This window comes from Rhea americana, unplaced genomic scaffold, assembly GCF_003343005.1.
Source record: "Rhea americana isolate MKP2758 unplaced genomic scaffold, rheAme1 scaffold_144, whole genome shotgun sequence".
Lineage (NCBI taxonomy): Eukaryota > Metazoa > Chordata > Aves > Rheiformes > Rheidae > Rhea > Rhea americana.
In genome coordinates, this window is record NW_028185528.1 from 798,034 (window position 1) to 823,777 (window position 25,744).

The following is a 25,744-nucleotide window of genomic DNA, read 5'->3' on the forward strand; positions in this document are numbered from 1 at the left end:
ATCAGATCTCTAGTGGGAAATAGAAGGAAGCTTCCTTGAACACTGAACGGTTCAGAAATTATCCCTAAATAAATAAATAAATAGACCTGATTAGAAAAGTCATTTTCTTACTGCCAGAAGGAAGACTCCAAAAGCAGAAATAGAAGTCAGAAGAAATATTTCCTACTCTCATTTAGGTATAAAAAGAGAAGCTTTAAAGAATTCTACATACCAGTGGTCAGCAGCAATTAGCGCTCCAGAAAGCTGGATATCATGTCTTGAATTTGGTGTATGCTTTCCGACAGTAGTTTCTCCTTCTTTGATCATATACAACAGCATCTCAGAAAGTTGGGGATCTTCATTGAGATTGACAAGGTTTGGTAAACGATTGTCCATTTTGAATGCAATTCCTGCTTTCTAGAGAAAAGAGAGCTCAGCACAAAAAACAAAACTTATTTCGTGCAATCAATTTAAAATTTTGTAAAGACACCAAAGTCATTTCAAAGAATAATATTATGGAAATCAAATGCTGAAGAGTTTTTCTGCAAAGACTGCTAGTGTTATATATTTTACATACAATCTTCTATTAGAAATGAAGTGCCAAATAGAAGATAGACGACATACCTGTAACCCTTTTGTTTCTTCTAATTTCCTTTTTTCTGCTTGTTCAAGCTTTTCTTTCCAGGCCCTCAAAACATTAGGGAGAAAATGACTTAACACAACATATTAGAAGAAAAATTACAGCATATAATAATACCAGCAGTTAGTTCGAAAGATATTAGTGACTGCCCCACCTTTGCATTTCTGCCATGTCCCTTTCCTGCTGGTGCAGTTTTACTCTCAGAGAAGTTATTTCCTGCAAATAACGTCTGTATTTTTCAGGRTCGGTATTCTGAGCACTTTTCTGCGCTGCCTTCAGTTTTTCAATTTCAGCTTTCAGTTCTACAGAGACAGACCACAAGCACAGCRCACACACAAATACAGAAAAAACGCAGGTTAGAAATTGCAGTAAGATTCTGGAACATTAAATGTTTAATTAAAAGGAAAATATCTTTCCTATTCAAAGTTCTCAAACACAGCCCAAGATATCATCTTAAATTTGGCAAGAAGTTCACAGAGAAGCCTCACTTTTTTTTTAATATATATATTATATATATAAAATCTCCTGGGTTGTGTTTAATGTAGCTGCAGGAATGCACACGAAAAGCAGGGGAGTAAAAAATTTATTTTTTCAACCAGAGCATCTGAGAAGTGGGTTATTAAGAAAAAATGAACAAAATCATTATTCAACAGTATTCTTTCATTCTGATCTGACTAAATTGAAGTTTTGCTCTAGCAACAAAACTTCACAAGTTGGATTCTTTTCTGGTGCATGTGAACATATTTTAGGCTTTCACATTCCTAAGATTTATACAYGTGATTACTTATACAAATGTTTATCGGGGCACTCCAAAATATTATTTATAAAAATATATTTAATGAAATGGCAGAACTATTTCAAAAAAGTTTTTATTAAAGGGACACTTGTCCCTTTTAGAAGTCTTGATTAGAAATATTTTAAGAATGAAGAAACTACAAATAAGTGATCAGTTGGCACAAGAGATTATTGGTAATAATGTCTCTTACAGAAAGATAAGTTAGAAGCACATAAAAAGTTAAAAACATCTTCAATGACTTCAGATGTCAGCCTCACCTCTGATTAGTTTGGCATTCACATCTTCATTTACTTTAGCAATATTGATTATTGAACAAGCTTGTTTTGCATAGCGAAGAGTGCTGAGTGTTTCTTCTATACTGCTGGCAGCTGGACTGATTGTGGCAATCATAGCAGTTCGGGAATTTCCACCAAGACTTTCCTTTAACAACCTTTGACACAAAACTAGAAATCATTTTCTCCCCGGTATAGAAAAAAGTTAGACTTCTCAATCTGAACAGATTTAATACCAAATATCTAGGGGGTTGCCACTTACTTGAAAGCAATTTTTAGCTACTTAGAATCCAAACCAAGGTCCCGTTTGTTCTTTACCTGCTGTAACAGGCTAATTTCTTCCCTCCATAGATCACTTTGAAATACAAATTTTGGGTTTCTAAGCAGAAAGAACACTTGCTCTGGATGCAGAAACATAGAAATTGCTCTAACAACTCCCATTTTTGAGGTTGTGTCTTTACCTGAACATTATTATGGAATTAGCAGTATTGTAAGAATGAGAGTTTTGTATCAAGCCACATGACCTAAATGTCTCTGCCTTAGTTCAAATCAGCTTAACCACTTGCTAGCAAGTCTGTCACTGGGAAGGTAAGAAGCCATATGAAATTGAGGTTTCTGATGCAAGATGACAAAACAAGCAAATAATTGAAGAACATAGTTTCTTACTATTAAAGATCAAAAAGGTGTTAGAATTCAATAGATGTCAAAAGACACAGAATCGCTTCCATGGTAAGAAAGACAAGGAAGGGCAGCAAGGTGAGGACATTGTCAGAAAAGACAAATGTAGTAACACATTTCTTTGTGCAGCATATAGAGGAAAAGGGGTTGTGAATGCACTAGCTCCCTAATCAGAGATGTAATTATTCTGTCCTCTCTGTTCCTCCTATCAATCCACTTCTGCAATATATATGAAGTAAAGGAAGGGATACTTCCTGAACAGAAGTGGAACCCACAATCTGAGATCTTTACTTCTATATAAGCAATTCTGAAGTGTACATACCATGTAAGGACAGACTCCCGGTAAGGGATGAATGTTTTCCTTCCATTTTGAGACTGTTCAGAGAGTGCAGAAATAACCTTTCCAAGGGTTAACAGCGACTTATTAATACTTACACCCTCCTACATGAAACAAAAATGAAGTTGTAATTCAACTGTATTTTTTGTGATGTTATTGACTGTACTTAATTGCGTGTATTCAGTGATCCAGATATACCATATTAAATGTCACTACTGATTTAAAAAATGCAATAATATCCAAGATGATCTTCATTCAGAAACAGGAGACCCACATTTTAAAGCAAGTAGTCCTAAGAGTTGGAAACCTCCTATGAAGGCAGTTTGAAAGTCTCCTATTAGAAACTTCATTTACTGTAGACAAATGCCAAGAGAAGGGGCAAGCTTCAAATCTACACAACACGCAAATCATGATTTAGARAGTCAGCTATTTATGTGGGCAGTTTTTCCTGATTTCTTTGAGAGGATCCTCAGGCCTACATAGCATAGGAAACACTGGGTTCCTAAGCAACATTTGGCCTTCCATACTGTACTGTCACRATAGCTCATTAAAGCCACCTGCCCTCACTGACAAAATTCTGTGCAATATTTATAAGTAGAATTGAAGGTTACAAGTCTTTCTATGATGTCTGTTCTTCCCAAGAAAATTTCTGGAAAGTGAGGGTACTTTGGAGTAGAAGAGTTTGAAGATGCTCTTCAGAACCAAATTTTTTTCACAGATTTCCAGTCTTGATTTACCTTTAGCCTTTCTCCAATGGTTTGTGTGGCTGAGCAGCGTTCACTGCCAGCTAAATCTATTAGATTTATGCGGCTGGTAATCCTATGATCATGTTGCTCTTCATCCACAAACTCTACCTGGAAGAAAAGAGATCATCGCATTCAAACCAAAATAAAAAGCAGAAAAAAAAAGCAGAAATCTAACAAGTTGTTCACTTAATATATATACATAAAAAATGACACGTCCATTTACTTTTTGCAGGATGTATTAATGTACATCTCTTAAAGACTACATTCACGCAATTAACCATAGCATCAAGCATTTACAGTGGAACAAATGAATAAGCACAAAACACACAAAAAACAAATAGCCAAAACTATAGTTTGCTACTCAAGTTTGACTACTGGCTCTATCTAGTACCCACAGAAATTATAACTTAGATCAGAGAAGATCAAGTAAACAGCTACTGGAAAAGCCTCAAGACTAGCTCTCATACAGAAAAGAAATATTCTGGTGATGAGAATAGTGAGGGGAAGGAGAAAGGAAAAGAGGGTATGAAACTGAGTGGGGGGAAGGAAGCCCAACCAAAAAACTTGCAAGTTATTTATGAATGGAAGAAATTGACAGTCCATAGACTTCTGAAGAGCTCTACCTATTTCACTTCTGTTTCCAGGCTCATCTCTTAAGTTAGGCTCTGTCTCTTTAGATCTGTCAAATGAGGAGCTGCAGTGCCCTGCTTCATGTGGGCACACAAGTGAGAGAGGTATCTGGAAGCAAGGAAACATTTGCTTGCTGAACTGTGCTGAAAATGAGCAGAAAGCACCTACTGCATCTCCCAGCACAGTCAGAGAATGTCATCTGCAGGAACTCAGAGCCTTCTAGCTTTTCTAGTCTTCTTAGAAACCAAGATGTGTTAGCACCAAAATGAAATAAGGTCTGGCCCCAAGTTAGCTTCCAGATACATCTCAAAAAGCAAACAAACAAACAACAAAAACCRCACACACACAACCACACATCACACACAGAAGCTTGGAACTACTTCTAGATCTACCTCTGTAGACATTTATTACTACTACGAATATATGTAAGGCACTAAGTCTATTCCTCAAAGCACATAAAATAAAAGATAAGTAAAGGACAGTGCACGGCTTTCTTCAAAAGAAAACTTATTTCACATTCTTTCCCAACAAATTTTTAGGCAGCACACAAAAGAGTCTTCCAGTAATATATCTGAACAGATAATTAAAAATAAGACATCCGGCAATACTTTTGTTTGCGTCATGACACAGGTGAAGACAGAATGAGATCTAGAGCTCTTGTCATTCATTCCTGTAGCAGCTGTTGCTCTCTGTTTATTTCCCAGTTCAAGCCAACTCTGCAAGACAGAGAAGTTGAGAGGTAAAAAACAGAACATACATACTTTTGAGTAGTTAATTGAAGTTTAAAGTGTTGGCAAATAAAGCTAATAACAAACAATAACTCTATAAGGGAGAAATTAAAACTTGAGATGACCATGTGAAAAGAGTGTGACACTTCACTGTATGAACTTACAGAGCCCTATGTGAAAAGAGTGTGACACTTCACTGTAGGAACCTACAGAGCCCCAAGATAGGAGTAGTGGTCTTACTATTTTTCATAACCAACTGGAGTACTATGGAATCTTGGGAAGGCTGTAAAATATTTTCTTCCAATCTATGGAATTTAGGTTTTAAAAGCAAAGCAAGAAACAAGGAGAAACATCTGCATTCAGTTTTAGTAACAAAGAAAGTCTTACCTGGATATCAGAATAAGAACTGACAACGTTCCTAAGGAGAGGGGGAAAAAAAGATTGGGTTCAAATCATCTGTTTTGTTTTTGCAGTGTTTCCTGCTGCTTGAGTTTTGAAATATTTCAAGTTACAGACAAAATACAAATACACCRTGAAAGCTCAAATTGTGTCAAGACTTCCACACACTTGTTTTACTGAAGCCAAATGGATAAACAGCAAGACACAGATTCAAATCTTTGTAAAACTAGGTGGAGTTACGATCGTGTATTTGCCAACGGATTTGGCACATACACAAGCTCACACAGGGCTTCAGGATACTAATTGGAACACCAGTTCAGGCTTAAGCTAATACATCTATTAAATGAGAATAGTTAAGACTTACACAGTCAAGTCTTCCACATACGGTCCTAACACTGGGTGTTCTCTTACACGGAGCTGTTAAGAATAATTTTAGAACAATTCATTAGTAATCTACAAATTGGACATATATCAAGCATTTCTTAATTAAGAGCAAGTTTGACTAGTATAAAGTTTATTATCAGTAAAATTCATAATGAATTATCTAGAACAACCTTCCTAAAAATAGCAACAATTGATTTTTTTTACAATTGCAGAATAAATAACAGTAGACTGCACCAGACCATTGCTTGCAAAACTAACTGTGCAAGAACATTTGGATAAAACACTAAAAAAGCCTAACATATGGATTTACAAGGGAATTACATAAAAATTTTGCTGCCACAACATGGAAGGTTTTAGAGCAATGTAAATCTATTTCATGGTTCCAAGTTCAGCAGAAGCTCAGCTGAAAAACACCAACAAAAGCACTTCTACTGTAAGCAAGCTAGTATGGTTTTTATCTCTGTTCAGCTGGCCCAGGTAAGTCTAGAGTCTAGGGGATAATGGGCTTCTTTCAGCAACAAGTTGAATGTAGTATAGCCTRTCATAAACTGGTGATACCTAAATATTTATCCTGAATTAACCATTTCAATATAGAAACAAAGAACTGTCTATTCTTTGCAATGAAGATGAAGATATTTTTCTTCTTTTATTATAGGTGTATGTATACCCAAACATATACAAGAGTTAATTCAGAGAGATCCTCTACGACTACAGTGCCCCTGATTTCAAGTAAGTASTCAGAACTTATACACAAGTGGCCAGTATACAGCGCAATATCACAAAGCTCAAAAATACTGTTTTTGTTTGTTTTTAAAATTGACAGAGTGAATGCACTTATTATCATYATTTAACACAAAGTTCTGAAGCTTATGATTTTACATAGTCTAATACAAAACCATTAAGAACTATCTTAACTAGTTAATACAGTCCATGAGTTTTTGGTGGGTTTTTTTTTTCCTCCCTTCCCTCCCCTCCTCCAACTGCTTGGAAAGAATAGTGAAACTTCCTACCAACCTCATAGCTTTAAGCAGTGGATTGTCTAGGGCAAAGAATTTGAAAGACACTATCTATCTTGGTCCCAAGTTCTTTATCAAAAAGTAAAATTCTGTAGTTTAGGTGCACAGAGGATATATTACCGGGGAGGGGGGGACTTCTCCCTTTGCAAATATTAACAATTTTCTGCAAATATATTATTGACTGCAATTAAAAGTAAACAGGCATTGCAGCAGATAAACAATACACAGATATTTTCAGAAAGTGTATGGACGCTTCAGTAGGGCTGARAATCAAGGAGATTTTGACTGATAAGTCAAATACATTTAGAAAAACATTATTACAGCAGTGGTAGCCTACTAATGCTACCAARTTACAAGAACATAACTCTAATTATATAGCACAGAAAACTTGATGGAATCCAGAGGCTTCTTAAGTAAAGACACTAATAAGAAGATATCATTTATAAAGGCTGGTAATATCATCTTCATTTTGCAGATAAGGAGACATGTTAACAACAGCTTGGAGAGCCTACTGACCTGTCTTGTTTCTATTTCAGCAAGATTTATGGTTTAACAGTTCTTAAGTAAAAAATATTTTGCTTGAAGTTATATAGTGAGGGGTTTTATTTGACTCCAGTTATTCATAACAGTCTAAAGTACTTAGATAGGAAAGCAATGATCACTAGTCATTTGTGCCTTTTTGTTTAGAGAATAGGTGTCACTASTTTGAGATAGTGTATATACATTTATCTGTGAGCAACAACTTACTGGGCATTTCTTCTGTCCACTTTCAGCTTTAAAGACAAGCAAGTCATGAATCTTCTCATTATAAACTTCAAAATAGCTCATTTCAAGATGATACAAAGTCTTAAATAAAAGGAAGAAAAAAATAAAAGTTTTATTAGTATAACCTGCAAGTGCTTTCATTACCATTTTTGTTTCATAAATGGACATACATTATCAKAAGCTGCTATTCACTGTCACAAGCCTTTAGTGACACACAAGTGATCTCCAGAGAGAAGTGATAGCCTAACCCAGGGATCTGATATAGCTGAGAATACAATTTGTTATAATTCTATCCACATCTGTTATCAGATGGTAAACACCAGGCTTAAATATCTGCCTCGGAAGTCTCAGTGTTGGGCTTCCAGTACATAAGCAGTTTTGTTTGCTCCTGTAGTAGTCTCATTCCCTTAGGGACCAGGCTTCTACAACATAATGCATGTAACAAAAGGCATTGACTGGTGTTATCAACGCCCTGACATGGGGATAAAGRATTACCTATTGGAAAAATAAAACCAGATACTATCTGTAACAATCTTAATAATACTGAACAACAAACATCCATGAAAACAYGTCTTTCCTTTGAATGCCTCTAGGGTTTTGGGGGGGGATATATTTTTGTAAATGGAATTTTGCTTACAATGCAAGGAAGACCGCAGCAAAAACAAATCATTAGTCAGAAGTACATACAAGATTCAAGATGATCTGTGGCAACAGAATCATTTATTAACATTGCGCAAGCAAAGAATAGCAAATTTACATCTAGTAGTTTTGCACTTAYTAGAAGCTATATTCTATAGTCAAATTCAGTAAGCAATAGTGTTCTTAAATTTCTCACCATCTATCAGCTACTGAAAGGTTAAAATATTATGAGTTTATTTGTATCAGTATTTAAAACCATGACTTCATGCATAAAGTGTTAAAGAAACTTGGAATAGTTCAGCTGTTTTATAGTCTGTTAGCAAACATCTATTGACTCATTAAAAATAAGTATGCAACCTTCACTGACCTGTGAGTCAATCCCTAAAGATGTAGGTAAAGTATATGTAACAAAAAGTACAAAAATAACCTTAGATACCAATATGCTTTGAATTGGTTATTCCTTATCCAAGTATAAAAAGGATTAGAAAACTCTGGATGTTTTTTTAAAACTAAACAGAGTTTCTAACCAAGTATTATGATTGGTGTTATTACCACGGACAGCCTGAGCTGCACTGTTCACATCAAGTGTTGTACTATAACAGAGTTGGTTTCTCAAAAGCRATTCTTTATTAGATATTCAGTCTTAGAAAAATTTTAAGAACTGTCTGACATAAAAAAAAAAAAGAATTCTTGACAAGTATCACAAACTCCACATGTACCTATATTCGTAGTTTAGGTCTTTTCTTCTTAATATATGAGATCAGTAGTTCTGCATGTATATATACAACATGCACTTTTGAAGTGCGTATTTACCAAGTTACCTTCTAGGTCTCACACACTTGCTTAAATGAATTGTAGCTTGTTGGAGAGCTCTAATGATACTCTTGTGATCATAGAACCGTTGAGCTAGAAGAGACCTTAAAAGACCATCCAGTTCACTCCCACTCCAAATCAAACCAGATGCRGGTCATTCCAGACAGATGACTGTCCAGACTGTTCATGAAAAACACCCACTGCAATCTATTCTAATGCTTCCCCAGCCTTATCTTTACATACTATGAAAAATCTCCTAATCTTATGCTGAAGTAACACATCAGCTGTATGAAATCATATAGTGCACCKAGAATTTGCTTATGCTAGCGTATGACAAACTACAAAGTTGTTCACTGTGACCATGACAGTGATGGTGCAAGATATAAATATTTCAAAGCTCAAAATATTCTGCAAGTTATCACATATTCAAAATGGTAAAAAGCACAAGCAGACTAGTCAAAATTGAAGAATTATGACAAGTAATTCATAGCACAGCCAGAAATATACAACTATATTTTTTTAAATTTTACTTTTGTCTCCAGTTGTKATTTTCTAAATTTATTATCATCCAAATTACTTTTGGGTGAAACAGAATATAACTCTTCTTAAAAAAAATGGTAAAATTATACCTGTCTTTTTAAATCCACATACCATAGCTGTGGAAAAAAAACTCAAACCAAAATGTAGTCAAAGTAAACATTCCCTCTGCCCCCCAGAGTCCACACTCTAACTATAAGCTTTAGTGATTAATAAAGACCTATTCTCAAATAGAAAAGGAAACAGAACTTAAAATTCACAATGAAAGTTTTGAAGTCTTATTAAATTCAGATAAGAATAGTAGAATTGTAGGTTTTTTAATTTCAGCCAGAATACTACTATTAAGTTGTATTTCACATTGATACGTAACAATGTTTAAAGATGTTTCTTGAGAGTTTTTTTATGTGCCTCCACTAAAAACATGGGACCAACTAGAATGTCTTTTTATCTTTATTTTTGTAATTTTTGTTTTGTAAGACACTAAGATAGCTTTCATCTAATTATTGWTATACAGAAAAGAATGCCCAGCCAAGTAGCATAGCAAAAATATCATGTCCATGTTTATTTCTCATATTTCTTTCACTAAGGAATCAGAACATCAATTTGGACTATTTAGAGATCATTAATTGGATCCAATAGCAGAAATTAGACTTAAATCAGCAGTAGAGTATATATATTAACAAGCAGAGCAGTGCTAAGAYGTAAAATGAAAGAATGAAACAGGTGTCAAAACACTGAAACACGCCAATCTCCCCATAACTCTGTATTAGCACAATAGCATAAACACTATAGTACCTGTTGCTTATCCATTTGTGCTATTCGGGTGAAGAGATCTTCACAAAATCTTGGAATTATTCCTTGGTCTTCATCAAATCCCATCATTCTGTAGTTAAAAGAAACTCATGTTTCATATAAACATTCAATTTTCTAACTCTTTATAGCAATTACTTTATAGCAATAAAAAAAGTTTTATTAATTCTACAGTTCTGTAGTTACCATAACAGTAAGAATGCATAAGTAACAAAAGTAATTATTTACAGAAATAAAAGTGATCCAGATTGGCCCTTGTTTGAGTAGGGGATTAGACAAGATGATATCCAGAGGTCACTTCCAACATATCTGATTCTGTGAATCATTCATGGAAAAGTGAGTTGAAAACTGAAGTGAACAAGAAACCCTAGAACAACTGAAAACTAAGTTAAATTAAATAYGCCTACAGATGTAGGATATCCAACATGTACATGTTTTATATTTGCATCCTGCTAGCGTAGTAACCAAGCTCCTTTCCCCATCTAGTATAGCTGTGTCCTGTCCAGCTCTGCCACTACAGAAAACCAGTATATTGGACTAATTCAATTACATCAGTCAAGTCTCAGCTCATCACACAGCTGCACAACACAGTTGTCAGCAGAAGTCCATAGCAAATACCCAGCCTGAGAACTGATACCAATTTCAGCCTTGCTGAAAATATGCAATGGTAAAGGTAAATAATTGTTTACTGGGGCAAGGAGGACACTACAAACAGGACAATTTTGATGATATCTTCTTTTCAGGACAAGATAAACAAACACTAAAAGTAAAAATAGGACTCCCACCTAAACTTATGCAGAGACAGGACATTCTTTTTATTCATGCTAATAAATTTCYACTCTTCAGCTGTGTAATTGAAGATTAACAAAAAGTTTTTCGATCAATCTACTTTGCAAATTCTTTATGGGAATTATAAAGCACATAAAAGGATTTAAATATGTATGGTCAGAAAGAAAAAGGTTCGCAAGGCATTCTATTAAATACATCATAACATTGGCTGTAAAACCTCAGAACAGGGATGTGGGTGTGTGAAGAATAGATTTCAAATAATTAGTGGCACTTAAGCATCTGGATCTCATTTCTTTTAATTCTGAACAATCAGAACTGTGACTTGAATGGCCTATTAAAGGTCTTTTCCAAAAGTCACAATGTATACTTCATAACAAGCAATCACCCCCCCCAACACACACACCCCTCCCACCTCATTCCCTTCCCCCCCACAGTGAACAAAAGCACTCACTGCATTCATACAGACTTTTCTTCTGTGAAATCTTTGAAGAGAACTTTGTTTTTCTTCACAGGAAGTAGAAAGAGGTCAGAAACAGATAAATAGAAAGACATCTACAACTTTGTCTAACTTCCTATTATAAATATTATTTTAGTTGGTTTTAAAATGTGTAAAAAAGATTTTAACACAACTCAATAATTATCAGGTTTATTCTATATAATCTCTATTAAAGACTAGAAATTGCATAACAATTGGCTCCCACACAACTCTAAATTATTATTAGAAACTTACGTGTATGACTTTCCAGAACCAGTCTGTCCATAAGCAAAAAGACAAGTGTTGTACCCCTCAAAAGCTTTTTCTAGGAGTGGTACTGCCAGAGTTTTATAAACCACTGCTTGGTTTGCGAAATTAGGATGACACTCATCAAAAGACCAGAACGAGAAGTCATAACTGAAGTTGTAAACATGGTTTGTGTCTGGATTTTGTACAGCTGTCTCTGAACCACTCATGGAGACCACAGGAAAAGCATTTTCATTTTTCTCTCTGAATAAAAAGGGCAGGGGGAAACAAAAATAAAATAATAATTTTAAAAAAGCTACATTCTGTAAAGTAGTAATTTCAATCATATTGCCTTATGGAAAATAAAAAAAATTGAGTAATAATTTTTAAAAGATCTTTTTTATTACTGTATGCTTGAAAAGATTACAAAAATTATTAAATGGGATGTTCAGTTCTTTAATAAATGTATGAAGTATTAGAGTACTTCAGCTAATGAATATTTTAAAATAGCCCCACAAAACTATAAAATGATTAATTCATCTCTTTGTAAAGTCTTTAGCAAATATTTCCTGCAGTATCAAGCTACTTTCAAAAGTTGTAACATATTATAACTCTTTAGCATGTCAGTAACTGAAACAATTCAGAAAAYAGGAAGCAGGAATCAACATGTACTGTAAAGGTTATTCTTCGACATCAGAAAGAAATCCAAGATACAAACCTGTTACTGAAAGGCCGTACACGTACAGCTACAGTCACTTTGCTGTTTTCTGCTTTGAAAATATCTTTCTCAGTGCTATTGCTGCCACCTAGAGTTTCCTCCTTAAAAGCTAGTATACGTGTTGTATTCTCTTCTGCTTTTGCACCTCTACTCATAGAAAGAGCATTGGGGGCACTCATTTTCTTTTTTGCTACAATCTGAGGGTGAAGTATTTGTTTCTTTGAAGCAGATACAGAACAATTTCTGATATCCTGAGGAATGCTATGCTTTGGTGTAAGCTTCAATCCTTCCGCTGTATCTTTTCTTGGTGTCCTCTGCCTTTCCAAACTGTCATGTTTTATAATTAAGTTTTGTAACCTTTCTTTTTCARCTACCTTACTTACATTGCCTTTTTCATTCAGCTGCTCTCCTGGTATCCTATTAATATATTTTGGGGTAACAAATTGTGCTGTTCTAGGAACTTCATTTTGAAGTTTTTTATCAGAAGTGATTGTCCTGTATTTTAAGTGTGTGCAGTTATCATTTTCAGACAGACCATCAGTATTGCTAAGTGAATCCTTACTGTTTAAATTATAGTACTGCTTTGGATGTGACTGACCTTCAGATAATTTACAGCTTGGTTTAGTGTAATGTTTATCATTATTACTAGCACTTGGTAGAAGTACAATCTTGTAATTTCTTCGTGCAGCAGCACAGTCATTATTTTCTATGCCAGTCATGGTATTCTGACATATTTTACTCTTTTCTGTAGTGTCAGTCCTCACTCGTCTCTGCAGAGTGAGTCTTTTCTCTGTTTGTACATTTTCTGTGTCCTGTGCTGTTTTTTCATCCAGTTGTTCACTACTGCAAGCTGATTCTTTGCTTGCTCTAGTTCTCCTCTGGAGCATTAATTTATCTTCAGGTTTAAACGTAATTGATGCATTACCCGCTTTTTTACACGCAGAAATCACGTAAGTCCTATTTACTTCTTCAGCCTTGTTCTGAGAGTATGGAAGTAGATTATTCTTTTCTTCCTCTGACATCTGTGATTTCAGTTGTTGCCCAAACTTTTTGCTGCTAGTATAGGCATTTTGTGAAGAATTCTTCCGTGAAGCAGTAGTACACTGTGCCTCAGAGCAGCTTCTTGCAGGTACTGTGTAAATAGGCATTTTGTCTTCCATCAAGTTATTGCTAGTAYTTTGAAGAAATATTAGACATCTTTCCTAAAAGATTAGTTCCATTTCTATGTGGTCCTCCTCATGGAATCTGAAAAGAAAAAACAAAATTCTTAATGCATTATGACCAGCGTAAGTTATSCTTCAGCGTATGAGGAGCTTTTCACATATACTGCAGTAAATACTTTTTTCCCCAAACATTAAAAATAAGTACCTCCCTTTCCCCTCAGGCACGTAAATATACATATACACATATATATATTCCTATAGCTTCTGTGTGAAGATGATAACTGCTTCAGCCAGTAATGGGCTATTCAATTCCATTTATCAAGTTTCATTTATCAAGTCATACAGTTCGTGTTGAAAGGTAAACCTAACACAGCAAAGAACCACGAGCAGGTGCTAAGAACACCACAGACATGTCTTCCAACTGACATACAATGACTCTCAGATAAGCAGAATCCAAGATCACTTCTCCACTTGCTCAGAACCAYTTATGCTCACGGTATTTCACAACCAGCAGATGCTAACAGAACAAGAAAATTACTAACAGCACTGGACAAGAAATATGTAAATACAGAAAGCAGGAGGGTTTTTTCATTTTTTTTGTAAGGGATTGACAGGCAGTATAAAGTCCACTATCAAAACAGGACAGTAAATAAGGATGTCAAGTACAGTAGGTTTGGGTCTTATTTTAACTCAGTACATTACATGCATATGCAGGTATATGCGTACACATATAACAAAAGAAACCTAACCTAGCAGATAAAAAAAAATGTAAAAAGCATTTAGCAATCCTTTAAAGTATCTAGAARAGGGCATATCACCTATCCATATACAGAAATATCTTTTTTACTGTTGCGTATGCATCTTTGTCACAGGATTGTTACCGCGTTGAAGCCACCTTCATCGCCTCAGGTCCTCCCAGAACTCCGGCAGCATTAACAAGAGAGGCGGCGGCTGGGGCGAKGAAAAAGGGAAAAGCTAAATGACAGCGAGCGAGGCGGAAGCAGGGTCCAAGCGCTGCTCAAGCGGAAGTTTCTTTTGACGCTGTTTTCCAGTTACAGCTTCTGGGGGGCTCTCAGCATTCGCGCGGTTATGCCCGCTGCCTCACATTTCACGACAGCAGAGTTTCCACAGCTCAGAACCCGCGAATAAACCTTCCAGAGCTTCGAACCGGAACGTATTTACCCCTCAGAGCCATCGGAAGCTATTCCTGCCGCTCGAGCTCCAAGCCACGCCTCGGGCCGAGCTGCGGAGGCTCTGCCGGGCACAGCCTCCGGCCGCGAGGCTGCCCAAGCGCGGCCCCTCGCGCCGCGGGAGGCCCCTCGAGCCCGGCCCGGTTCCGGACAGGCGAGCAAAGCCCGGCACCCGACGGCGGCAGCGGAGACCCCCAGCCCAGCCCAGCCCAGCCCAGCCCAGCCCGTCCGTCTCCTCACCCGCCGGGCTCTGCCGGGCACAGCCTCCGGCCGCGAGGCTGCCCAAGCGCGGCCCCTCGCGCCGCGGGAGGCCCCTCGAGCCCGGCCCGGTTCCGGACAGGCGAGCAAAGCCCGGCACCCGACGGCGGCAGCGGAGACCCCCAGCCCAGCCCAGCCCAGCCCGTCCGTCTCCTCACCCGCCGCGCCGCGCCGGCAGCGGCTCGCGCCCTCCCCCTGCTGCGTTTCGAATGCGCCGCGCCCACAGCGATTGGCTCTCTGCGAGCACGTGCGCCGCGGGCGGGCGTGGCCAGGCCCGCGCCCCGCCCCGCCGGGAGCGGTGCGCGAGGCAGTGTGTGCGCGTGCGCGTGGGGCGGGGCGGCGGCTCTGAGGGCTGCGCCGACGGCGCGCGGGTGAAGGGCTTTCGGCGGCGTAGCCGCGGTGCGGTTTGAGTGCTACGTTTGCCGAGCAACGCGTCACGGGAAACAAAGTAATTCATAACGTTTAAAAGTTGGAGGACTGTCTAGTACTGGTTCGAGCAGTCACAGCGGGAAGTTAAAACTGATCCCTTCCGAAGGAGGGTACATAGTTTGCTCATTCTCTACGGGAAATAAAGTTTAAAAAAATCCAGCAGAGGGAGACAAACGACAAAGAACAGCTAAAAAATTGACAGAAAACACTCGAGTTATTTTCCTCGTATTAGATTACGTAAAAGTAGTAGCAGTTTTGCATAGAAAATAATAGAAATTATAAGTGTGGTATTTCTTTACATGGGAAATAATTTATGTTACAGACTACAAAAGTACCCTCTTGATTCCCTCGCCACAGAGGCTCTGGGAGCTGTGTCAGTAACGGTATAAACGGCACTGGTGCCTGCAGTTATCTCACCTATCCTACAGCAGTGAGAAAAAAACCTACATACTACCTCAAGCTACTCTTTTTGGCTCTACTGAAGCAAATCAGCTACTAGGCTTTTTAAAATTTTAACTTGATTCCAAGGTCATTCTATCATATTGCTGCCCCTTGACCAAACAGCAGAAATGCAATGCCTAGGGATAATATCTAACTGCCTGGACAGCTTGATCTACAACAAAAGTACACATCACAGCAGGAAGACAAGTCATTGTAGTATTTTGGTTAGTCTGAAGCTTGAAAGATTAGTTTAATCAGACCTGTCTCAGGAGCTGGATAAGTAGTACAACACTATTCAGTGGTGGGGAATCTGGGGGAAGAGAAAGTTTCCAAGTCATGTTTCCCTCTTTTATAACCTCTTACATCAGCATAATGGTATAAAAACTACCAAAAGAATGTTGGAACTCTGAACACAGGAACTCTGAAATGGCTATTCAGAAACATTAATACAAAATAAAGAATATCTTCTCCATTTGTGTTGTAAGCAAGACCAAAAGACTACTGGGTTTGGGGAAAAAAAAAAAAAAAAAAGCTTACATATAATATTTTGATTAGACACTACTATAATTCAAACCCACAATATTTTATATTTCAAAATAAAGATGAAGCAAAAATAAAGACTCCTTAAAAAACTGTATATATATAAGCTTCTTAAAAAAGCAAGTAAAATACAAGACATAATTCCATGTTTATTTTCTAATCACATTTTCATTATAATTACCTAACATAGCTATAAATGCACCTTTATTATCTCTGAGAATTATTTTTGTCATGTTTTCTAATAATGTCCATAATATTGTCTCCTGTTACAAGACTATTCTGTAACTGTTTAAGTCTCTGTTGTTCCCTTCTCTTTTGGTCATGGAGATATGGGGAATTCAGTAGCTGTGGAGGAAGAATGGTGCCTGTTGGTTTTACTCTCTTCACAACATCCCAAAAGAGCTTCTTGCTGTTGTTATTGATAAAACTAATTGCAGTTCCACTGTGACCCAACCTCCCTGCTCTTCCAACCTGGAAAAAAAAATCATTTTCAGTTATCAATATTAAATGGAACTCCTTCAAGTCTCCTTAAAGCTTATTTTTTGTTATAAAATAGATTTAGGTATTCAACAACTAATATAAATGACAAGGCCAAATCTCTGTACCTCATCCCCTAAGCACAAAGTTATAATTTTGGTTGGAAGCACCTTTTAAGGTGATCCCATCCAATCTCCTACTCAGAACAGGGCTAACTTCAAAGTTAGATCAGGTAGCTCAGGACCTCACCGGTCAAATTTTGAGTATCTCCGAGGACAGAGATTTTACAACCTCTCTAGGCAATCTGTTCCACTAGTGAACCACTTGCTGTGAGAACAAGGTCAGGTCAGAATTTCTCTTGAAGCAACATGTGACCACTGCCTCTCATCGTTTCACTGTGCATCTCCAAGCAGAGTCTAGCTGTATCTTCTCTGTAACCATCCACTACGGACTGAAAGACAATTCAGCCCCGCTTTGAACCTTTTCTCCCCCCAGCCCACACAAGTCTAGCTCCCTCAGCTTCTCTCCATGGCACATGCATCAGCTCCCTAAGCTTCTCCAAAATGCCTTGAGTTTGTCAGCCTTTCTTGTACTGGGAACCTTAAAACTGGATGCTATACTACAGTACTGTGGCTTTATGACTGCCAAGCAGAGAGGAATAATCTGTTCTCTTGACTTGCTAGTGACACTGTTGTGTGTATATACACACACGCACACCACATATCACTTTTTTTTTCCTTCTTTTATACAGTCTTCAGACACATCACAGAAAAATCACACAGAGGAAAGATACTAGGATGGGAGAAGGGAACAGAGAAAATCCAAGATTAAATTCCTCTCTGTATTACATGCATATCCCACAGCACAGATGAGCTGCCACAGAAAGATAGGATATTTGCCCTTTTTTATTCCCAAAGATATTAGAAGTATGGTAAATCTTGCTTTCTATATAAGCAAAACACTGTAAGAAAGCACAAAGCAGAGAGAAATAACAGTGCAGATATAAGTGATTGAAGAGCAGTATCAGTCTTTACTATTTCTACTCTAATTCAGAAAATGAAGCTTTTATGCAAGAGACATTCAGTCAAGCACCCTTCTTTACTTCCCTACAGGAACAATCTTCCTAAGACAGAAACCATCTTTATATTTGTATATTTTGATTTCCATAGTTAGATGTGGTACACTTCAGCATGCTTTTAAAAAGAATGCTTTGGTAAATAATTCATGCAACTTTTTTTGTAGGGATGTTTGGTTTTGTTTTTCTGTTTTTTACCTGATGTACATATTCATCCATACTGGAAGGCATATCAAAATTTACTACCAGTTTCACATTGACAAGGTCAAGTCCTCGTCCAAGCACTCCGGTACTTACTATAACTTCATACTTCTCTTGAAGTAATCCCTGCCGAGGGAGAAAAACAGAAATTACTTCTCTTATTTTTTTTCCTTATTTGTATTTTGAACCTCTCCAAGCACTGGTCGGAGTTGGTTACACAGCATCAAAACATGCCCAATGGGATTATTCTATTGCAGAAGGGGAAAAAAAAAAAAAAGGAAGAAGAAAAAAGCCCCCCTATGTTCTTAACTGAGTCACACACCACATCATTCATCAAGAACTGCTTAGAGAGAAACTAAAAACACAATTGTAATTAAAAAAGCATCAATTAAAATTAAATGTATATTTAAATTCCTAATCCAAAGCAAATAACCTAAGAAATAGTCCCCAATTTTTGTCTACATTTAAAATAGAATTATTATCTATAATTTTGCTTGTCCCTCCGACAACACTCCAGGCTTTACTACAGAAATGAAATTAATAGAGAAGTAAATATGCTATAAGGCACTTCCCAGAGAACAACCACCTGATGAAAACCAAGAACTGTAGTTGCAAAAGTTTCGATGTATTATTCTGAATCATTCTGCAAGTGACAACAAATTATGACCTAACTCATTCAAATTAAACTATCTATTAAAAAAATAAGATTAGCCATTTTAAATCTATTAAATCCATCTGTCTTTAGAAGACACAAACCTGTAATATTTCTGTTCTTTCCACCTGAGACTTTTCAGAGTGCATGGATATACATTGCAATCCTGTAATCTTAWGAACAGCATCACTCAACAAATCTGCTCCTAGTTTGCAGTCCACAAATACCAACACCGGAGGCTTGAAGAGTTTCTTATCCTGTATAATTAAACAGTTTTTATAAAAAGGTCCTATAACAGTTGATCGCTCATCATCAGCAACTTGGATTCAATTTCTGCTGCTCATTATCTCTGTAGTATTAACAACGCTTTAGAATGGATAAATATTCTTAAATTTTAGATAAGAAGGAACAAGATATCAGCACTAAAAGTACACAGATCTGCACATCAAGGAATCAGAACCCATATTTATATCTTTACACTTTTTTTTTTCTGAAGCTGAGCTAAAGACTCGTTTACTTTTTGCATAACCTCAGCCAAGATTTGCCCCTCTCCCAAGTACTCATAAAAAATACATACAGGATTAAGGCCCTTATTACTGATAAACAGAATATTCACAAGAAGGTTACAAAGAACTAAATGAGCTTTCTCACCAATTTCGTTCACAACTTTTAAAATGACAAACCACTCCCAGACCATAAGGCAGCTATAACTGCTTAAGAGAGCTGTATTCCTCTCCAATTCACAGATAAGCCAGTACAACTCTCTGAGGTACCATACTGTGAATCACCACAAAGAAAGAAAAAAAAAAGAAAASAAATCAGATCATTTTTAACTGGGGCCAGTGAGGGATGCAACTGGCTGCTGCACAAAAGGAGACATGAGAGATAGGGATGGAAAAATCCCTAAAATTGCCAAAGCTCTTCCATTGCAGAACTACTGAACTAGTTAGTACAGTTAACCTCATTCCATCTTTTCACTATATACAGATTAAAATCAAGGGTGAGAACCTGACACAGGTGTGTAAAGACACAGATAATTTGTTCATATGAGAAAAGCATTATACTTACATTTAGTATTTCAAACAGTTTTTTCTTTTTAGATGGTTCTTCTACCCATAAGATAATTTGACGAACATTAGAACATGGCAGATTCTTTTCTCCAATTGTTATTCTTACAAAATTGTGCAGAAGCTGATTTACTAAGTGTTCAATGCCCACCGGAATTGTGGCCGACACCAGTATGGTTTGATGATCATGAGAGATGTTTTCCAAAATAGCCAACACTTGCTGCTGGAAACCCATTTTTAGCATGGTATCTACCTGAGTAAAAAATATTAGATCTGTACCAGATTCTTCAATAAACAGTAGAATCTTCAACTTGAACTGACATAAGAACTTTAACATTTATGATTAGTATGTAATTATCTAAATAGAGGAGTATTTTTAGCAGAAAACTCAAGTGGGAAAACGAAAATCAACTAGTCCACTCTAGTCTAGCATTCCCCTGGCTCTCAGGTATGCAAGTCTTTTATAACCTATAGTGTATGCACGGTTCAAACACATTTCACATAAGATAAAATTTCAATTTTTAACCTTAAGAAGTATATTTCATATTTAAAATGTACTTTCTGTACGCTTAATCAGTTTGACTAGGCAGCCACAGTGGGTCTTCATTAACCTCTCTATAGACAAGAGAGTCCCACTATCTAAAAACTTACTTCATCCACTACTACAATTTTTATGCCATGGAGTTGAACAGAACTTTGCTTTAAAATCTCTAGAAGTCTTCCAGGTGTTGCTATTATAACCTAACAAAAGAAAACAAAATACAGCCATTAAAAATTCCATGAAAGAAAAGATGACTATCCTAGAAAAACAATAAGGTTACAGCACACTCCTGAGAAGGGCAATAATTGTTGAAATTATTTATGTTCAAGTTAGAGTTTTGAAACCTCTGCAGGTAACTTAATGCATCATGAAGCCTTAAAAGGAAACAGACTTTTTAGTACTCTAATGGCTATTCTAAATACCAGCAATATAATCCACATTAAAAAAAAAAAAAAAAAAAAAAAAATTTTGTAAAAAGAAGGAATTGTAAGTTACAATTTCTTATATAATAAAATGGTGTGTTTCACACTTTAAAATCAGCAATATTATGCATGAAAACAGACTTCCAGAAATAAAGTTATTATATGTATAATCAGAAGTCAAATGTTTAAAAAAATACTGTAAAATTTTCAGGAGCTAACAATTATTTCTGATAGTTTAGCCTCAGGAAATGCGCCATATTTTGTGTCCATATATATCCAAAGTAACATTTTTCTTTTCTATGAATATCATTAAAACATAGCTCTTCACAGGATCTTTCCACACTTTAGCTCTTACCTTAACACTTTGCTTGAGACGGTGCAGCTGTGGCGGCAATGGTAATCCTCCTACCAAGAGGACTGTTCTCATGTTTGGTAAACCAGCCATCAGTTCTTTAGCTTGTTTCTCTATCTGAATTGCTAATTCTCTTGTTGGTGCTAAAATAAGTGCAGATGGAGTTTCAGTCTAGGGAAAAAAAAAAAGAGCAAACAAAAAACCCTGATGAACATAGAATTGCTTTATTGTTTAGGCAGAAATCTTTCAAGGTTACATCTCCCAACAGAAAATATAAAATAGGTAGTGCAACTACTGTGGATGCAGTTAGACTGCTAATATTCTTTCTATCTGAACTGAAGACAGAATGTAGGATGGGATTATACCTGTAACAGTGCATACCAAGAAAGTCAATCCCTCCACTACTCAACTTTTGAGAACAAAAATTAATGCGTAAGTGCAGCATTAAAATAGCTTCCTGACAATTAGAAAGAAAGAAAGAAAGAAAGAAAGAAAGAAAGAAAGAAAGAAAGAAAGAAAGAAAAAGAGCACCTACAATGCATGGAACTGTTTGTAAAGATCACTTTCTTCTATTCTAGTTATCACCCTGAATTTACAACAGTAATTAGTAATAAATTTCGCAGGGACGCACCACACAGGATGCTGCCTGAATCTCTAGAACCCTTAATGTTTTTTAAAAGTCTGTATATTACACATACTACTTTGAGTAAGCATAAACATTAGGATAGAGCAGAGTTATATGGTTAACAGTTTCCCAATTCCAGTTAACATCTAGCAACAAAGTAAAAAGAACATGAGCTAAAACAACAAATGGCAGAACAGCGGTCTTGCTCTAAGATACATTATTTCAGCAATACTGACCATCAATCATTTAAAACACCCTGTTTAACAAAGCTCTCAACAAAGTATCTATCGATACTACATTCACAATTTTACTTAATAGCTTTCTGGATAGAATCTGTTTTTTTTCCCTGTTTGTCACCCGGAATACTTACAAAATGATCAACAGCTGGAAGTTGTTTCCTTGCCACTGCATCATCATAGGAAGTGCATAGCTGAACATTTTCTCAAAAAGGGCTTTTTCAGCTGTTTTTTAACTAGATAACAGTGTTCAGCTTAACTTACCACCACACACACACACACACACACAAAAACACACACACCAAAAAAAAAAAAAAAAAAAAAAAGCTGAGGAAAAGCCAGGAACTGTCAAATATTATCTCATCACCAGATTCATCAGAAATGCCTCACCTCTCTTTTAAGTTAAAATTATTTTAAACAACAACAAAATCCTTCTTTCTCAACACATACACTAATTTGTAAAGTACTTTGAAGATGAAGAGTACAGCACAGCAGGTAAAGAAATTAAAGTGTTATTCATTGAGGTCATAATTTTGTACATGTTATTATAAGCTCATAACCAGTTTTGCATACTTTAATCATAATGATCCCATTCTTAAAACGAGAGCTACAGTACTCTGCAGATTAAAAGAGTTTATTTAATAATCTTTAAATAACTCATTTGAAAATATGTATATATGTAAAGGTATCTAAACAGTCCAAAACATCAGTGAGAATCAGGTCCAGAATTTTCAAAGATATTCTTGTTCTCTTTCTGAATAAAAATATTAAAGCAAAACTAAACATGGCACAGAATACTATTTGCCATTATTTCCTCATTATCCTTCTGAAGCAGAAGTTTTCTTAATTGATTCTGCCCCTTTGAGATTGTGCTTAAGCTGTTTTAAAAACGAGCAGATTTGAGAATTATACTATCAGAATTCCTCTAATTATTTGATGATCAGCTGAACATATTACAACATTAATTAGTCTGTGAAATCATGCAAATGTCAAAAAAAAAATCTTTCAGCCATCTGATACATCAAGAGATAGCAACAGCTGACATAGAGAATGCCTGGAATTATTTTCACTTTCTATTTTAAGTCATTAAGAAATCTATTAGAGTTTAGTTACTTAACCTGATACACAGTTTCTACTTGTAAAGAAACATTAATGGAGATACTTCATTTCCTGACCACAGAATGAAAAAACATTCAAAGTCATTAAAAATGATCAACAACCCTCCCCTCAAAAATAATAATGCACATCAACCAAAATAAAATAAGCCATTGAATTTCAATAAAAACCACTGCAATTACATTCTCAATTACACTGATAAACCTGGAGACAGAGTCACAAACCACTTTCTCAAAACAAGCCAAGTTTGATTACCTCTTTTAAAACCTTCATAATAACTGGGAGGAGGAAGGCCGCTGTTTTTCCTGAGCCAGTGTCTGCACTAGCCAAAATATCCTTTCCCAATAGTCCAACAGGAATCATTTGCATTTGGATAGGAGTTGGAACTTCATAGCCAGAATTCTTTAAGTTATGGTTTAAAATTTCAGGAAAACCACAGTGTTCAAACTCAATAATAGGTCTTGGAACTTGCTGGCCCAGGACAGAAATACCTAACTGCAATTTAAGGTTCCTAATCTGCTCATCTTGCAAACCTAAAATAAAGGAGTGGTCTTTATAGGAGTAAGATGTTTCAAGGAGAGTTTCTGTTTGAGATTCTGCTTCCGTGAATTGGTCGTTTTTTAGCTTTTTTTCCTTTTCTTGAGCTTGTAAAAGGTGTTTGGCTTTGCATTCCAAGCTACACACATCTTCATCTGTTTTGTCACAGATATACTCTCCATAACGACCACAGACAACACATACAGGTTCCCCAGGTTCTGCCCAGCGCTGTGATTTGCTGAAGGATTTTATGGGTTCTTCTAAAGAGCTGCCTTCATCAGTATTTTGGTTGTCCTTTCCCAAAGATGTACTAGTAACACCAAGATCTGATGGCATAGCTACAGGTTCTCTGTATTCTTCCACAACTTCATTCAAACTGCATCCTGAAGCAGAAGGTTCTTTTGTAACTGTCTTACAGTCTTGGATCTCTGTGGTCTCCTCTAACAAACGTTCTCCAGAAGAAAATTTATTTTTCTTAGCTGTACTTTTGTCCTCATCAGCACTCCTCTTGACTTTAAGAGATCGTGGTAAAAACATGCTTGTGTACACTAGACAGAAAACAGTTACTTCTATTAGAAACTACTAGCACTGAGAAATAATTACTGTTACCACAAAAAATTACAATAAAAGAAATACATTTTCAAACCTAGATATTGATTCTTGAWTTTTGACATTATTTAGAAATGGCCTTGTTTAATCTAACATACATGGAACAAGATGACAAAAAATGATCTTAGTCTTAATAACATGATGCAATGTAAAGTAGTATTTTAAAGTAACAGTGGAACTATGGTATAACACAGACAGCTCCACCTACAGTTAATTCTCTGTATTAGACATTTGCAATTGAACGTAAACTTCACTAGATTGTCACTAATTGTCCGGAAATTTTTCCATTTTGAGAGTCATAATTAAATCCTTGGAGTTGTTTCTAAGGAGATCCAGAAGCAAAACTTGGTCTTCTAAGCTTCTGGGGGTTGGAGAACCTACACAACCCATCTGCCAGGTCTCCACTGGAACAGAAGGAAGCCAAATTTAGCGTGCGTAAGTACCCTTACCTCCTATGCTGTGCACTGTTCAGTAGCCGACTCTGAAACGTTAAGGGTTCCCACAAATCTTATGGCACGCAGTTCTTTCGGTATGATACAGCCTGCAATGTGTGTAAAACAATCTATTCTGAATTAACCATGCTCTGTTTATTGAACAGTCAACTGCCTTTTTACATCAATTTTCTAAAAACACGCAAACCCCTCTGTGTTTACGGAGAGCTTTCTTTTTCCGCCGCGCAACTCAAAGCGATTCAGAAAGATTAGAAATCAGCACCAGCACCCACGTAAAGCAGAAAGAAGGGGCGAGACGAGGCGGAGGCTGTTCGCCGCCTGACCGGAGCCCGGGTTTCACCACCTAGCTTTTTGCGCCTAACGAAAGCTTCCCGCCACCGGCCTCTCTGGAAGCGCAGGAACCCTTCAGGGTGAACTAAAGGAGCGCTGCTGTGCCGAGCCGGGGCTGCGGCCGCCCCCTCCCGCCTACCCTCGGCCGCGGGGCTCCCGAGCGGCGCGACACCGCACGGTGCTGCGCGGTGCCCGCTGCCCACGTTAGCGGGGAGCGGTGCGGGCTGCGGCGCCGCCATTTCCGCCCACGCCCGCGCCGCGGAGGAGGGACGCCGCCTCGCTCCCACCGCCTCCCCTCACAAAATGGCGGCGTCCCGCGCCGCCGCAGCAGCCTACGCGGCACGCCGGCCGGGGCCGGGGCCGGGGCCGGGGCCGCGGCGAGGGGCGCAGCAGAGCCGAGCCGAGCCGAGCCTCACCGGTGGTCGCTGAGCTGAGGGAGCCGAGGGCGCAGAGGCGAATTGCTGGCGACCGCGCTGCTACTCCGGGAGCAGCCGGGCCGCGGCGCCCGAGGGTGCGGCGCGGCGCGGCGGAGGGAGGCGCCGGCCCCTGGGAGGAGAGGACCGCGCCGTGGCAGAGAGGTGAGAGGCGGCGCCACTCCTTCTCTGGGCGGCTCGGCTCGGCTCGGCTCGGCTCT

General features: G+C 37.6%; 2 protein-coding genes across 9 annotated transcripts in view; both read right to left on the reverse strand.

The window, feature by feature from the left end:
- KIF14 (kinesin family member 14) overlaps positions 1 to 15,198 on the reverse strand; it is a 34,890-nt gene extending 19,692 nt beyond the window's left edge. Inside the window, exons 1-14 of one of the 4 annotated variants that reach the window (XM_085299035.1) lie at positions 15,167 to 15,198; positions 12,398 to 13,642; positions 11,689 to 11,943; positions 10,155 to 10,242; positions 7,353 to 7,451; positions 5,570 to 5,622; positions 5,194 to 5,224; positions 4,687 to 4,794; positions 3,440 to 3,556; positions 2,688 to 2,806; positions 1,673 to 1,845; positions 774 to 921; positions 604 to 667; positions 212 to 396 (exon numbers count right to left, since the gene is read on the reverse strand). In XM_085299035.1, the coding sequence (XP_085155161.1) occupies positions 212 to 396; positions 604 to 667; positions 774 to 921; positions 1,673 to 1,845; positions 2,688 to 2,806; positions 3,440 to 3,556; positions 4,687 to 4,794; positions 5,194 to 5,224; positions 5,570 to 5,622; positions 7,353 to 7,451; positions 10,155 to 10,242; positions 11,689 to 11,943; positions 12,398 to 13,557 (2,600 nt within the window). In that variant the 5' untranslated portion in view covers positions 13,558 to 13,642; positions 15,167 to 15,198. The other 3 variants (XM_085299034.1, XM_085299033.1, XM_085299037.1) reach the window with 3 other exon arrangements.
- A 1,349-nt stretch (positions 15,199 to 16,547) lies between these two features.
- On the reverse strand, positions 16,548 to 25,692 carry DDX59 (DEAD-box helicase 59). 5 transcript variants are annotated; one of them, XM_085299038.1, is made up of 9 exons: positions 25,527 to 25,692; positions 24,778 to 24,869; positions 23,438 to 24,267; positions 21,209 to 21,376; positions 20,542 to 20,631; positions 19,892 to 20,143; positions 18,928 to 19,080; positions 18,169 to 18,297; positions 16,548 to 16,889 (listed from the first exon to the last, which is right to left on the reverse strand). In XM_085299038.1, exons 3-9 carry the CDS (start codon positions 24,254 to 24,256, stop codon positions 16,626 to 16,628), a joined length of 1,875 nt encoding a protein of 624 aa, XP_085155164.1. In that variant the 5' UTR covers positions 24,257 to 24,267; positions 24,778 to 24,869; positions 25,527 to 25,692; the 3' UTR covers positions 16,548 to 16,625. The 5 variants fall into 5 exon arrangements, with proteins under 5 accessions (XP_085155164.1, XP_085155165.1, XP_085155167.1 ...); XM_085299039.1 differs by lacking the exon at positions 25,527 to 25,692 and adding an exon at positions 25,250 to 25,361; XM_085299041.1 differs by lacking the exon at positions 25,527 to 25,692 and adding an exon at positions 25,053 to 25,239.
- Positions 25,693 to 25,744: the final 52 nt, after the last annotated feature.